Source organism: Pleuronectes platessa, chromosome 4, assembly GCF_947347685.1.
Source record: "Pleuronectes platessa chromosome 4, fPlePla1.1, whole genome shotgun sequence".
NCBI lineage: Eukaryota > Metazoa > Chordata > Actinopteri > Pleuronectiformes > Pleuronectidae > Pleuronectes > Pleuronectes platessa.
The window spans coordinates 5772919-5787722 of NC_070629.1; the positions used below are offsets into that span (position 1 = coordinate 5772919).

The window sequence follows — 14804 nt, forward strand, 5'->3', positions numbered from 1 at the left end:
ATGCCAGACCAGAGCGCCCCCCATCCGGTCCCCCAGCAGCTTATAGAGTGATCCATCCAATATATGAAGTAGTTCAAATGGGCTCCACCTTGAAAAGCTTTTGATCACGCATTTTGTTAATAATTCTTCTTTTCTTTCATTTTTAAATGTTTTGTGTTGCAGGACTTACATTTTTGTTAAAAAGAGCTAAATACATCTTTTACTACTGCCAACACCAAGATGCAGATGAGGATCAAGGGAGGACTGGGGTCATCAAATCCTTTAATCTGCTCTTGACTTCCTGTTGAAAGATCAGCAGCAGTGGATTTATCACAGTTTATTTTAATCAAAGAAGCACCTACAGGGGGTTGATAGGAGCAGCTCAGCCTAAACATACTGTACATGTGCACATGTACATGAACTCAAACTGGCTTCTGCTGCAAGTGATGATCAAATAAAATGAAAATAATATCAATTAGTGCAGGCTTTGGAGCCTAGTCCCCACTATTTACAGCTTATCAGCTGCTGAGGGGAATTCAAAACCTGATAAATGATGGTTTCATCAATTCTTTATTCAGGTATGTGTTCAACATCCCTGCAGCACAGGAGGGGAGGAGCACAGATGCTATTACTCGATCATGTTGAATCAAAACAGAATGTGTCACAGCAGCTGCTCGCTGTCTTTCATCACTCTGCAGCCTCTCTGTGAAATGTTGCAGTGATGCTAAACCTGCGTGTCAGGTGCTGCATCATAATTAACTGGACACCAGTCAGAAGGTGTGAGAGCCTGTGGTGATGGTGGCAATGCGTGTAGTTCACATGTTCGTAATGCTGGTTTTAGTTGCATGTGGCACAAGAGGGTGAGCACAACAAGAGAACCCGACTCCCCCCCCCAAAGCTCTCGAAGCATCAGTAAGATCTGTACGTTTATCTGCTCCCTGATTTGAGTTCTTCTTCCACAACAGCATTAACATGAACAAAGAAGCGGCACCAGAAAGCTCATCTGTGCGTGATGTTTCTTTTTTTTTGCAGTGATGCAGATACTGTGAACTTTACTTTTACTTTACTCAGCAGTTAAAGGTTCAGTGTGTAGAATGTAGTGAGATCTAGTTGCATGTTGCAGCTGAATACCCCTCACCTCACCCCCCCCCCCTTCCAAACCTGATGGAGAACCTGTGGTAGCCTTTAGTTGTCATAAAAACTCAAAAGGTGTTTAGTTTGTCCAGTTTGGACGACTGTAATAAGATGGTGGACTCCGTAGAAAGTATCGGCTCTGGATATGAATGTAAAGTATTTAAATATAAAAGGCCCATTGTAGGGAAAGGAAAAAAAACGTACAATTCAGATGAAACACACTAGTAAAAACATCACTAAGATTATTTTATATTCAATTACTGTCAATAGATCCCTTTCACATAAATCTAACACAATGGACCATTAATTTAGCTCAATAAAAACCGGAATATTTAAAATGTCTATCGTGAAAGTCATGTTGGTCTGATGATAAGGAAATCGTAATGAACATGATCTATTGCTGGAGGTTATATTTGGGGTTTTGTCAAATAAATAAAACACAAAAGGAAATGCAAAAGCACACCATGATTTCAATAAAAACACAAATTGACACATGTTTATATAAGATCCAATCTGTCTAGAAAAGGCTATCTTTCAAGCTCCTATTTTAAGCTCTTATTTTAAGATACTAAATTCCTCCTCATTGCAGTTTAAACCTCACAGTGCTCAGCATTGTAGTTTTTTTTGCTTGAGCCAAGTCAGCAGGGATGCAGACTTGTAGAAAGTGTGCAGAACGGGATCAGGACATCAGTGACAGAGCCCTCGAACATTCAGTCCTCAAGGACTTAGAAAATGCCAAACTCTGTGTGCGAGTGAGTATGTGGAGCCATTGGAACAGAAACTTCATCAGCTTCTCAGCATCACTTTTTCTTTTCCAAATCACATGTGACTGAGCAAACTAATCAAAGGCTTGGACGACTCAGACTAAGATAAATGTGAGGAGCTACAATCAGCAGATTAATGGAAGTGTTCCACATTTGCTGTTAAAATATTCAAACTTTAAAAAATGTATATATGTAAAAATTATATATATATTAGTAAACTACTACTAATATAAAATGTAGGTGATACTGTGGTTTAGCTCCGGCTGTCATCAGCACTTGCCGCCTGTGCTGGTGGTCCAAATGTCTCAGGGTGACCATGTCCTGACAGACAGGAAACTCAGGTGGCAAGAGTTAGAAGTCTTACATAATACGACATTTATGCTGAAAAGACGAGTCGTAGCTAAAAGCTAGACAATGTGGATAGTTTAGCTAAAGCAGGCTCATTATTATGTCATATGTGTGTGTCCATGTGTGGATAGGGCTAGGCGTGTCTTAGCCTCGCCTAGCATTGCGTTCTTCAGCCAAAACTTACATACAGACTTACAACCTACATACAGTGTACAGCGGTTCAAAAATTGTTCCCCCATCCTCTGTCCATGATCACACACACACACGGACACACAGCTAACTGATTTTAACATTGTATCCGATCAGTCCTGAATTCCTTCATCTATTCACCAGCCTTCTGTGACCTTGGCTCCACATACTACCACTTAGTTGTGTTGTTGCTATAATGCATTTTGATATGAAGTATACTGTATGTGATTTAAATTGAATCCAGTGCAGTGCTGCTTGTTAAAACTTGAAGATAAAAATGACAACATTCGAGTCAACTTCAAACAGAATTCCAATCCACCAAGCCAAGATGATCCTCTCCGCTTATTAATTATCCATAACTTATCTGTAATTAGCAGAGAGATTATTCACACTACAAACAACTTGTATTCCTCACATCATTGCTTCCTCTCTAAATAAAACTCCAGTGCTGTTCCAAATATTGTTGCTGTTCAAAGACAGAAGCCTCTTATCTTGAGCTTCAGAGATCATCGAGGGCTACACAAGAGACTGCACACTCAGAAGACCAACGTCTGAAGTGTTTTCTTGTTTTCTAATAGACCAGTGATCAGCCATCGGCTAAACTCTCCCTGCATCTAGAGAATGAGACAACCTATTACTATGTAAATCCTGCGGAATTACCATACATCCACTGATGTCCTGCTGCAACCTGCACCAATAGCAGACCTTAATAATCCTCCACTAACCATGCAGTATATGTTCCCTCTGCTTTCTAAGTATGTCTGTACAGTTTTATCTTCATGGCAGAGCACAGACTGCTGCCTCCCATCCGAGTGAATCGACTCTGTTGTCGTTATAAAGCAGTTTTTAATACAATTCGGCCTCGTTTACAACTCATTCAGACACAGATTCAACATGTAAAAGAATATATTCACATTTCGTGAAAGAAAGTCACTTTCTTGCTGAGAGTTATGTGTGAGATGATTGATATCGCTCTCACGTCTGTATGATTAAAATGAGGCTACAGAGTCACCTCTTGCATTCAAAACATGGCTCCAGGTGATCTGACAGCAAATCGAAGCCATTTCACCTTGCAGATATGTTCAAATGGCGTCTGATTCCTAACAACAGGATCAGGGCATCACTGCATCGCTTTCAAAACGTGATAAAATGTATCAATTGGTCAAATCACAAGACTTAAAGCTGAAGGCTAAAACCAAGAACAATATCAAGTTTACATCCTTTCTCAAGGTCCATGCATCAAAAATACATGGACCGCGGAAGAAAATGATTGGTTAGTACCAATAAATACAGGCTGTGGAAAATAAGCACTACCCTATAGTATTGTGAAGTGTATATGATGCTGAGAATTTATTATACACTGTAGTAAATAAGTTACGGCTGATTGACAGCAGAGCAGCATCAGCTACACATTGCAAAAGCAAAGACGGCTGAACCGGGCGACCGCGGCTTGAGTAGGTCATCCTTACAGCCAGAGAAGACATGTAACAACTAAAACAGATTATAGTGAAATAGTCCTCCAATAAGTAAGCGATCAAAATCAAAATACAGATGTTATTGCAATGAGAAGAAGAGAGAAGAATAAATAAGAATCATTTTTTATAGTGACAATTCATTTAAAGCAGGTTGCTAGGGGGACGGAGAGCGAACAGGTCCTTCCTGTTGAGAAGCGTGCCTCGTCTCCACATGCCTCATGTCTTGGGGGAGCGGCTGGCACAGTTTCCCCACAACAGTACATAAGCATGTGTGCTGAAGCCAGAGCGAATCACAGCTTCCGCTGTGCACTGACCTACCTGTCCGTGTGACCTGATTTGTTTTACGGGGAAAATGGAGAAAAAACCAGGAGGAGCGAAGGAAGCGCTGCAGTTGGGATGAAAAACACCAGATTTAAAAGATCATTTGAAAACATCACAAACACAGCTTAAATAAATAATGTGTCCAAGTGGAGGGTAGTGGATGTATAGGAGGAGAGTATGGAGCTTTCTTTACGTCGTGTGTACAGCAAATGTGTGAAAGTGTGTTGGCTGTCACTACCAAACATTACATGTGACCTGCAGTATATTTTAATACAAGCAAGCAGACAAGGTTGCCGGTGCAGTGAACGATTTTCTCTTGAGCCTGATGTCAACAGTTACCTGGCACCAGGCTGAAGCAGTTTTCTTACTTTGCTGCGCAAGGCTTCCACCTTAAGTACCATTCATGCTCTGCAGGCAGACTGTTTCAAGCTTTTTTACACTATACACAATTCATACATATATGTTGCTAAATGGACTGCTACGAAAACTACATTTTGATTGTGTATCGATGCACATTGACAATATATTATCTATCTATCCAAAATCAGCATTGCAGCATTGCGAAAAATACTATATTACAGGTCAGGCTTAGACCCTTTTTTGAATCCCATTTAAATTAGTTTTTTTCAGCAAAATATATCACATTAAAAATAAGGAACTTTGTGTATCAAAGTAAAAGTTAAAGTTCTGCAGAATAAATATTTACCTTAATGTGTGAAGCAGTAGAAGAAGCATATCATGACAAGAATACCTCAAAATTATACTCAAGCACAGCACTGGTAAAGGCAACTGGACATGAAGCCAGAGTAAAGGCTCCATAATAATTAATATAAATTTCACACAGGCAGGACAGGAATCTGAATAATCCAATCCAACATAAAAATATAAGGATCTCTTAGAAATTACTCCTTTTTTCCATCTAAAGTAGAAAATTCAATTGAGTGTTTTTTTGTATATTTTGTTAAACTCACTGCTAATCTTTTATAGTTATTAGATGAAGTGGGCCACAGATTTGGGTCACTGTGGATTGGGCGTTGCTACTACTCATGAGTGATCAGTTATGATCAAACGAGCAGAATACTCTCCTGCTGTTTACCTGTTTATTTCATTGACCTCATTACGTCCACTGTGTGGTCTGAGCCACCGTCCTCCTGGCTCTCCTCCAGGACTTCCTGTTCTGCTCGGATTCAATCAGTGTAATGCTGCACTGTTTGATCTCATCACAGGAGGGAGAGCACGCCTCCTTATCATCATCAGCTGGAGGGATGGGATGAAGCAGGAAATGCAGACACTCAGTCAAAACAACAGATAGCCTTCATCTTTTAGGCAGATTTTACACTCGCATGATCAGATAAGTCAACACTGAAAAGCAAATTAGTGTATGAATTAACATTACATGCCACAGTAGTGACCTCTTACCCTGTGAAGCACAACCTATATCTCCTTGTGCTGCATTCACACCAAATATTATTATCTGTGAAGAATAGAAACAGGTCGTTTGATGCTCCCCTGATATGGTGGTTTGTCTCTTGTTCTTCAAATCCATCATATTGAGCTTTTCGAGCAAGCTGGGAAAAAATCGATGAAGGTTGTAGTTGTTAACACACTAACCAGACAAAACAGACTCATGGTGGCACCTATGCAACAATGTCAATCAGTTCCTAGAGACTGAAGGCTGACGAGCTAAACACAGGAGGTATCAATCTGAACTAATTACAACAGCATAGACCTGAAAACTTATTTAAATTACAATGCTCAAAAAATTTGATATCAATCTGTCCATTTAGATTGTGAATCAATTTCAATCAAAATCAAGACAACCCCCCAAGAAGGTGATGGTTTTACATGTGTTGGCCACAGCTCTCTCCTCCTCCTTCCTGATTGATTCTTCCCTAGCTTTGTATTCTGCTAGTGTCCTTGTCACTGCTGGTAGCATGAGGCGGCACCTGCAGCCCCAATCAGGTTGCACAGGTAGTCCAGCTCCTGCAGGATTGCACATCCATACGAGCGGTCACAAGAAGGTTTTCTGTGTCTCCCAGCACAGTCTCAAGAGCATGGAGGAGATACCAGGAGACAGGCAGTTACACAAGGAGACAGGGCTGTAGAAGGGCATCAACCCAGAAGCAGGGCTGATATCTGGAACAGGAGGAACACTGCCAGAGCCTTACAAAATGACCTCCAGTAGGCCACTGGTGTGCATGTCTCTGTCCAAACTGTCAGAAACAGACTCCATGAGGGCCCGATGCCCCGTTCCCTTCACAGATGAGAGCAGGTTCACACAGAGCACATGTGACAGGCGTGAAAGGAAATCTGCACAGTCCTTCATGTCATAGCCACGGTGCCCTGATTGCTGTAAAGTACCGGGATGAAATCCTCAGAGCGATTGCCAGACCTCACACGGGCCCCGGGTTCCTCCTGATGCAGGACAATGCCTGGCCTCATGTGGCCAGAGTGTGTAGGCAGTTCCTGGATGACGAAGGCTTTGACACCATTGACTGACCTAAATCCAATTTAGCACCTATGGGACAGTGTGTATTGTGTATTCGATGATGCCAAGTACCACCATAGACTGTCCAGGTGACCTTCATTTTGTTGAGCAGTGTAAGTCCTCTAAGTCATCCTTTAAAAAAATGAAGTATGACTGACTGAAATAGTCCGCTTTATAAATACTGAGTATCTTCCCAAAACCTGCGTGTTGGTAGCTCTTTTAGAAAAATTGTATTTGTGTTAAAGCCAGATTATTCTTTCGCGTGATGAACAACAGATTACGATTGGCCAAGTGGTCATTGACTCGGACTCCGTCATCATCATCCTTCAAGTGATGCTAGCAGATCATATCAGGTGGACTGCTCCCGGATTAGGACCTGATTTCTTCTGTGATTATTTACGTGAACTTAGTCTGAACATGTAGTTTTGCGTTGCACAATTTAGCCATGCTATAGTGATATGCGATGGTATATTAGTTAGTCCTGAAGCCAATTGTCCGAACTCCTTTCTACATTCTACAATACGCTGCATTCAGACAGTTACATAATTTCAGCAGTTTATGTGGAAATGTCTAAATCAACAAGCGTCTGTAGAATTGTTTTCCACTTAAATGTTGGAGGAAGTGAAAATGATATGTTTTTTTCCTCTTTACTCAAGAGCAGGGTCTATATAAACTCAGTGCTGCTGTCCATTCTCTGCCAGGTGGTCAGTTCACCACAGTGCTACACATGCTAAGGCCGATTTAGTGTCTGTATTCTTGGAGTCCTGCTGAGTTATTGTGTGGTTATTTAATTTTTTCCTCTGTGTCTTCAAGTTCTACTCACCTGCAGCCACTACTGCCTGCCCCAAAACTCACCCGCCTAAAAAAACTCACCTTTCTTTGCTCACCTCTCCACCTTCACTCTGTTGGACTCTCGGGATTCTCTTTGGTCAATTATAGTAAATGTGATTAACATTCAATGTGGTCTGTGCCTGGCTCCAAATTCAGACACCATGACAGATATTACTTGGACAGATGTCCTGTGTTTCAGCTTCAGCTCTTCTCGCGCTCAAGCTGCTTCTGTGCCCGCATGAAGTGTCTGCTCTCCGAGATGTAAATCTACAGCACTCACAACCAGGAGGGGAACATTTATTTGGCCAACACTACAGCTGACATTCTGTTGTTTTGGGAATTTGTCAGACTTGCATCACAAAAACTACAAAAATAATCTGTGGTGTAATCTGAAAGCAGATGTTTCGTGTTCACACAACAGCAGCGTGAAGATGAATATAGGATGAATATAGCTCAAGCGTTTTTTCTCTGTTGACCAGGTGAGTTTCTGATGGGGTTTAGCCCTCCCAGTTTTTCTGTTAATCTTTTAGAATAATTATTGGCCACGATGAAGGGACAGTCTTTAAAATTTTAATGGCCCCATTTACTTTTATTGGCCCCATTTAAGGTGGATAGAAATTCTCCCGCAGTCATTACTGGTGTTATTTCCCTTCAGTACATTTCTCCCTGTCCCAGCTGTGCTACAAGATTAAGAGATATGCGTCAAACATGTCAGATATAAAATGTCACTGTGCAACAACACACTTTGAGTCTGGTCTAGGGCGAAGGGTGTGGGGGTGTTTGTGAAAACATCTCAGGAGAAATCAGCAGGGACATCGATCAGGCCTGATATCACAACACACAGGGACTTTGTTGATTTTGTTGCTGTGACATAGATATAAATCCAGCCACAAGCGGCCTATCAGGGGAAGCTTTCAAATAATCAGCGTCATTATCAAGTCCTCCACTCTGCCTCAGGCCTTAACTGCTTCCTGCAACATGATCTCAAAGAGTGGAAGGTCACTGCAAATTGCAGGTCTATCATCTAATATACTGGAGTAGACTGGGTAGTATTAAAAGACATGCTACATTGATTAGCCATGCATATTTATTGTCTATGCTAGAAATTTATTCCAGAATTAGACCGTTTTGTCAGATACACGGTTTCCAGCCCAAAAACTGTTAAAAACCCAATCAAACACATACATAACCACCAACAATATTTCATCAGTATTTGGTAAGTATACATCGGCAGAGTTAGCATACGTACAAAGTTCCTATAGAGACACCAGTAGCCAGCCATCCAGCAGGGGCTGAATTAATGGCTGTCTTTCCATCCACCACAGCAAACCTCCAGACAATGTAACACTGCTTTCACATTATATGTCTCATTTGGCGGAAAACAACCTTTCATGAGAAAGAAGCCCCTGAATGACAATGTTGTTCATATTTTACAACATTGACTCAGCAGACTACATGTAACACTCCCCATGGCAGACATTAGCTATGAAGTCGTCTTTGGAAGCTAAAGATCAGCTCTACTGATGCGTTCTAAAAATAAGACTTGCTTTCACAAAAAGAAATATCACAAAAACAGAAATGACTGAATCATCATTTGTGGTTAATTGTGCAGAGTCAAAAAAACTCACGTTTAACTTACTTATTTTTCAATTGCTAGAACAAATTACGTTATTAGGTTTAACTTGATGTCTAAATGACCAGTGTTCTATGACCAGTTATATAACTGTACTTTTGATCAAACTTGGCTGTAGCAAAGGAAATACCAATCCTCAGTTGTAACCCTATATGAACAAAAGACATACATACATACAGGGGTGCACAAACAATAGGCTTGACAATGAGAAAGTCACTCACATACACACTAATGAGCAGTTACAGGAAATGTAGCATTCACTCGAGCATGTCAGAACTTGAGGCAGTATTGTTTATCAAATAGTATCAAAGCTGTAGTACATTCTAATAAACGAATCCTTCCACTGCAATACTGCTTCTGTGTGTTTTTCATTAGAGCTCCCTTCAACATATGGCACCCAACGTGGGGCTGGTAGAGGGACGCCTGCAGACTGCATCCTGGGTCAACACTGGAAAGTGGCCGGATATAAGGTACGAAAATTGATTATTCAATTTACAGTCTCACCCAGACCCAGGAGCAGGGAGTTGCGTCTAACACTTTCCAGAAAAGAACCTTAATATTTTGTATGAATCGGCTGATAGTTGAGAGAGGCTTGCAGGGGAAACCCTACAAATAACTAAGGGTAAAATAATGATCAAGGTTTTTTTGGGGAGACTTTCTCTACCTCTAGTTTGTTCAACATTTTATTTAAGTCCAATATACCAGGGAGATGAGGTGTCGACATTATCCATATCACATTTGATGGTCTGTCACCTCATATGCCATAATTAAAAGTGATAATGAGCAGCCATCCTCTTGATTTATTCCTGGTCGAAGAGATAGCAGTTTCTTCCGCTGGCTAACTTTAGTTTTATACAAGTTTATAGTCAAGTTTATACAGGGAAAAGCAACATGTTACCATGCAGAAAGTCACTGTACATTGCAGATATCATTTATTGAATCCCTGTTTTTACTGGTAACCCAGTCCATGTCGACTGAAGCGGCAAAAGACAGGGATGGTGATACACAGACAGATACACTGTGAATAAAGAAAAATATAGTTCAGTGTCAAACAGCAAAAATATATTAAAGATAAGACAATCAGAGAAAGAATATAATCTACATTATTCTAGGGGTAAAGTATAAGTAATCAAGCAGTTATACTAGTTTACAGAACAGAATTAGTCACTGGGTAAAGACAAAACTCAAAACCTATGTGCCTAGAAACATTTCTCCAAATTAATTCTAATTTCTCAACTGTGTTTATAAAGATGGATTGGACAGTAACTGCTGAGACAGGATGTACTGGGATGTATGAAATATTAAGTTCAGTACGTCTCAAAGTTTAAATCAGGTCTTATAATGACGAGAGGAATGTATGGCTGAATGAACTGTACCTGTATGATAAACATAGTGACAACACCAGCGGCTGTGTTCAGATAGTTTCTTGCAAACCAGTCCTTCAATTTGAGGAGACAACCCTGAAAGACAAAATTCGCACAGTTATTCTTAATTTATATCGCTTTAAAAAAGGTTTGCCATCCGGCTGGAATCCCATAGTTCAGAAAAGATGCAGAGTCCGTCGATGTGAATGTGAGATTGAATAGTTGTTTGTCTCTATATGTTGGCCCTGTAATACAATGGTGACCCGTCCTTGCCTCTGGAGGACAACTTAGAGACTGGAGTCAGATACACCCAACTTCGTGTGGTGGAGGTGACCATATGAGGTAATGCCAAAGAATAGAATATGCAAATTGAGTATACTATAGAGAGATATTCTGTATATTTGATGTGTGCTGCAAAGACTGGTGTGGGTCCCCTGTATCTATGGCCTGCAGCACCACAAGAACATCGATGGGGAGTTAATGGCTAGAGAGCAGGAAGCTTGAGGGGGCTGCATGCACACACCCCTCAGTGATCATTTTCAAACAGATAGCACCAGCAGCAAATAGTGTGTTGAAGGCTGAACAGATGTTATTCTGGCTTAGTGAGAAGCAGCCATCAGGATAGAAGGAAGAGGTGTTTTTTTCTCTCTTTTCTAATAGCAGTTGCAAATGTATTTCTCAAATAACTAAGTATAGCCTGGCTCAAAGCTCATACTCAAAGAGCTCATACTCAAGTTTGTCGGTACAGGGCGTTAGACGGGGTGTGGGTTACCTCTTGCCAGTTGATTTGGATGGGGCTGCTGCAGGGGTCCTTGACACAACAGGAGGTTGGGATATTCCCCTTCCAGTCAGACACACCATGAACTCCACAGCACTTAAACTGTACATACAACACACCTCAATGGAATGAAATATTTTATTTTGACAGGGCAAAGTGAATGACTAAAACTCCTAATGACTAAAAGACCATGACAGAGATGTAGTGAATCATTTACCAGGTCCTGCACAGCGTCAAAATCCTCTTTAATGGTCGTGTTTGCCTCTGGACTGGTCTGTCTGTAGATCTCCAGGCTGTGCATCAGGTCTCTCTCAAAGTATGAGTCAATCTGCACAACAGAGACAGGATATACGTTATTACCTGTGATGTGCTGCTGCCTGATGGACTTCTGAGACAATGGCCTCCGGGTTTGACAGCAGCATGTTGCAGAGTGACCAGAGGCAGTGTGTGCAAAGCCAGAGTACCATGAGCAGTGTCGACTCGTAGGCCTCTGTCATGAAGCTCATCACAGTTTGACTTATTCTTCTGAGATATAGCACTGACTGATTGGGATAAAAACAGTAAGTGCAGGGAGGGCATCACCACTCTGATGCTTTTCCCTGCCTAATGTACAGAGTCAGTGATGAAAAATTAACAACCTTGAATGTCAGTAAAAGCTTGTCTGAGAATGCCTCCAGTGGTTTTGCCAGTGAATTCCATCCACCAGAGCCATGTCGCTGGTTGGTTATCAACTCCAATCGGTGATATACAGTCGACCACACTGTTTTAGGTCGTAGTGTGGACATTACTGTATCAATCAAAGCAGTACCTAAAAATAAAGCTATATAAATGTATTTTTCTATAGGCTGTACATACATGAAATCCCTCCTACCTCTCTGCTATAGACGAAGAACACACAGGCCATGGCCAGCTCCACCAGCAGCAGAAGAAACAGCAGGAAGAAAAACTGAAATCAAATCAGGTTCAAACGTGAGTGAGTTTGATTAATCTGTGCTGTCGATTAGTATTTAAACTTGAGTTTGGCAACGCAGACACTATATCTCCATTTTCATGTTTAATCTTTATTTTTGTTGCCATAGTAGGACTAGTTGAGTGAGATTTTCATTGGACGGTGCCACTCCTGTTTTTACTGTGCATATGACAAGAATCTGGAGTCTGGAGTAACATTCAGCCTTATTTACAATAATCAGGCGAATATCATTTCGATGCAATAAAGTTAAAAGCTTACTTATAGACACATTGATGAGCTAATGACTTGTTTCATACTCACACTGATGAGCATGCAGCGGTTCTCCTTCATGCCTCCCAGCACGCCTATAAAACACACACACGTAACGATGGTGCCAGTGACCACCAGAGTGTTGGCGGGGTAGATGGGCCAGAAGGTGGTGACGAGGGAGGCGAACCTGGAGTTCATCATCTGGTATTCTCCGAAAGCCACCACGAAGGCACCGCACAGCTCCAGCACAGAGGAGAGAGAAGACACCTCGCACCATCATTCTGGATTAACATACTCACACTGGGATTCTACACTAGAGGCCAGGTTGACCATGAATCCATACCACTGAGGGTTTCAATTCTAATCCGGATTCATTTCATTTCCACAAGACAAGATCTTTTAACCATTCAGCCAGGATATCATGCCCTCTGCAGCTTTTACTCAAGAGACGTAATATATTAAATCACAGAAGTCCCTTTTAAAGGTGTTCAAGATCTTTACCTGTGACACCAAAGTTCTCTTCAACATTAAAGGTAAAATCAAATAATTTAGTTTATAATAACAGAAGTGAAATCAGAATATAATATTTTATACATAATAAACAAGTATCCTTATTGGGTTAGTATAAAAAAATCTGAAAAACAATATCCGAATTGACAGCTCACATTAAGGACTTTACATTAAGCCGTAAGGTGAACCCTGTTATTGTTTCATTCCGCTCCACAGTCTGGCATCTACACAATCTTTAGCTCATAAAAAAGATCGAGTCGTGCTAAGCTACCAAACAAAAGTTCGTACATCCTTTGCTTTAAGGTGGCATGACAGCAGTTTGTCAGTGTTACGGCTGCAGTGCACACAGGTCCTCGCCCACCTACCCAGCAGAGAAAGTGGAGAGCGATCAACAGAGTCTTCAGGCAGTTTACACAGGAGCGATCCATCTTCCCTGATGATCCTCCACTGTCAGAGGAGATTTGGAATCTGAAAGAGAAGATAGGTGGACGTGATGTTTATTAAAACACAGTGTAAAGCACAGTGAGGATGATAGACTTGTTAAAAACAAGGGGGACTGCTGCTCCTCTTGGTGGCAGTGTTTACAGGACACCACTGTTTGATATGAAAACACTCAGCCATGAGGCACAATGGACACTTGTGACCTATTCCGACTCCAGTTAATCATTATTACCCTGCTCTTATCTCCACTTGGACCATTTTACAAATTTGGACCTGAATATCCAAGAATGTTTCATTTAAGCAGCTGGTCATTAACAGTTTACATTCTCTGAAGTCATCTTAAATATTCAGTTCATTTCATAGTTTGATTTAATGTCAGTTGTAAGTTTGAGAATCTATATTTCTCTAATTTTATAATAAACTCATACAGCTCATTTAAAACATAACAAAGCCTTAATGCATTATTGATATTGGATAACACATTGGAAGTCACGCTGAAATGATTTCCTTGTCTTAGTTTTTTTGTGTTGATCTTCACAAATACAGCCGGTGTTTACACTCTTATACAGACATTTATAAATTCTTACTGTCATTACAGTGAGTAACTCCTGAAACCCATTTACCCATGATATAGAAAAATGTGCGGAATATCCTGAGGACTTACCTTAACCACACCGGATCTTACAATACTTCAATGACACATGCTGTGGGCAGTATTTTGGTGCTGTCCCCACCATTCCCAGTGTTCAGTGACGACAGACAGGTATGAGGAGGAAGAGAAATAAAAGGGAGGAGGACAGACAACTTAGAGCTCCGTCTATCAACAGTGAAGAGGAGGGGCGTCCACCCCTGGCAGTAGCCGAGTCAGTGTCAGGAACCAAATATCAACATGAACTTCTTACACCAGTTCGTCCAACTCCTTCCCTTCCTCCGGTTGAACACTCAAGCATTTTTAACACATTACTAAAATAAGTTCTAAAAACACATGTTGAGCATGTATGAATGAGTGTAGACTGATGGAGAAAATGGCCATTTGATGCATTTACAATTAAATCTGCAACTGGATAAATTGAAGGCTCTAAATCTGACTCCGCTGTACACATCCAGTACACAATCAGTCTACAGCTTTTTGAAACTAATCTAGTCCTGCTCTGAATCCTCCTTTATGAAGGTTAAAATGTTCAGTTTGTGTTTAAACAGTTTTACATTCAACTGTATGGCCTTTTGAAGAATGTATAGTTGTATCTGCTGTTGTGTAACTGCACTGCATTGCAGCGCACACACAGGTTTAAAAGCTTTATTTTACCCTTTAACCTGAACCATGACGAGG

General features: G+C 40.9%; 1 protein-coding gene across 1 annotated transcript; it reads right to left on the reverse strand.

Moving 5' to 3' along the window:
* Positions 1–8602: 8602 nt before the first annotated feature.
* LOC128438199 (leukocyte surface antigen CD53) lies at positions 8603–14298 on the reverse strand. Its single transcript, XM_053420664.1, has 8 exons — positions 14139–14298; positions 13399–13501; positions 12575–12763; positions 12176–12250; positions 11522–11632; positions 11299–11406; positions 10539–10622; positions 8603–10180 (listed from the first exon to the last, which is right to left on the reverse strand). The coding sequence occupies exons 2-8, from the start codon at positions 13459–13461 to the stop codon at positions 10112–10114; spliced, it is 699 nt and encodes a 232-aa protein (XP_053276639.1). The 5' UTR covers positions 13462–13501; positions 14139–14298; the 3' UTR covers positions 8603–10111.
* Between the last annotated feature and the right edge of the window lie 506 nt (positions 14299–14804).

Bases quoted from the DNA above. Each gene is read 5' to 3' on its own strand.
- LOC128438199 (XM_053420664.1), bottom strand. From the start codon at position 13,461: ATGGATCGCTCCTGTGTAAACTGCCTGAAGACTCTGTTGATCGCTCTC. The intron at 12,251-12,574 runs GTGAGTATGAAA...ATTTGATTTCAG, and splicing joins ACCGCTGCATGCTCATCAGT to TTTTTCTTCCTGCTGTTTCT. The intron at 10,623-11,298 runs GTAACCCACACC...TTTGTCTTTCAG, and splicing joins TCCAAATCAACTGGCAAGAG to GGTTGTCTCCTCAAATTGAA.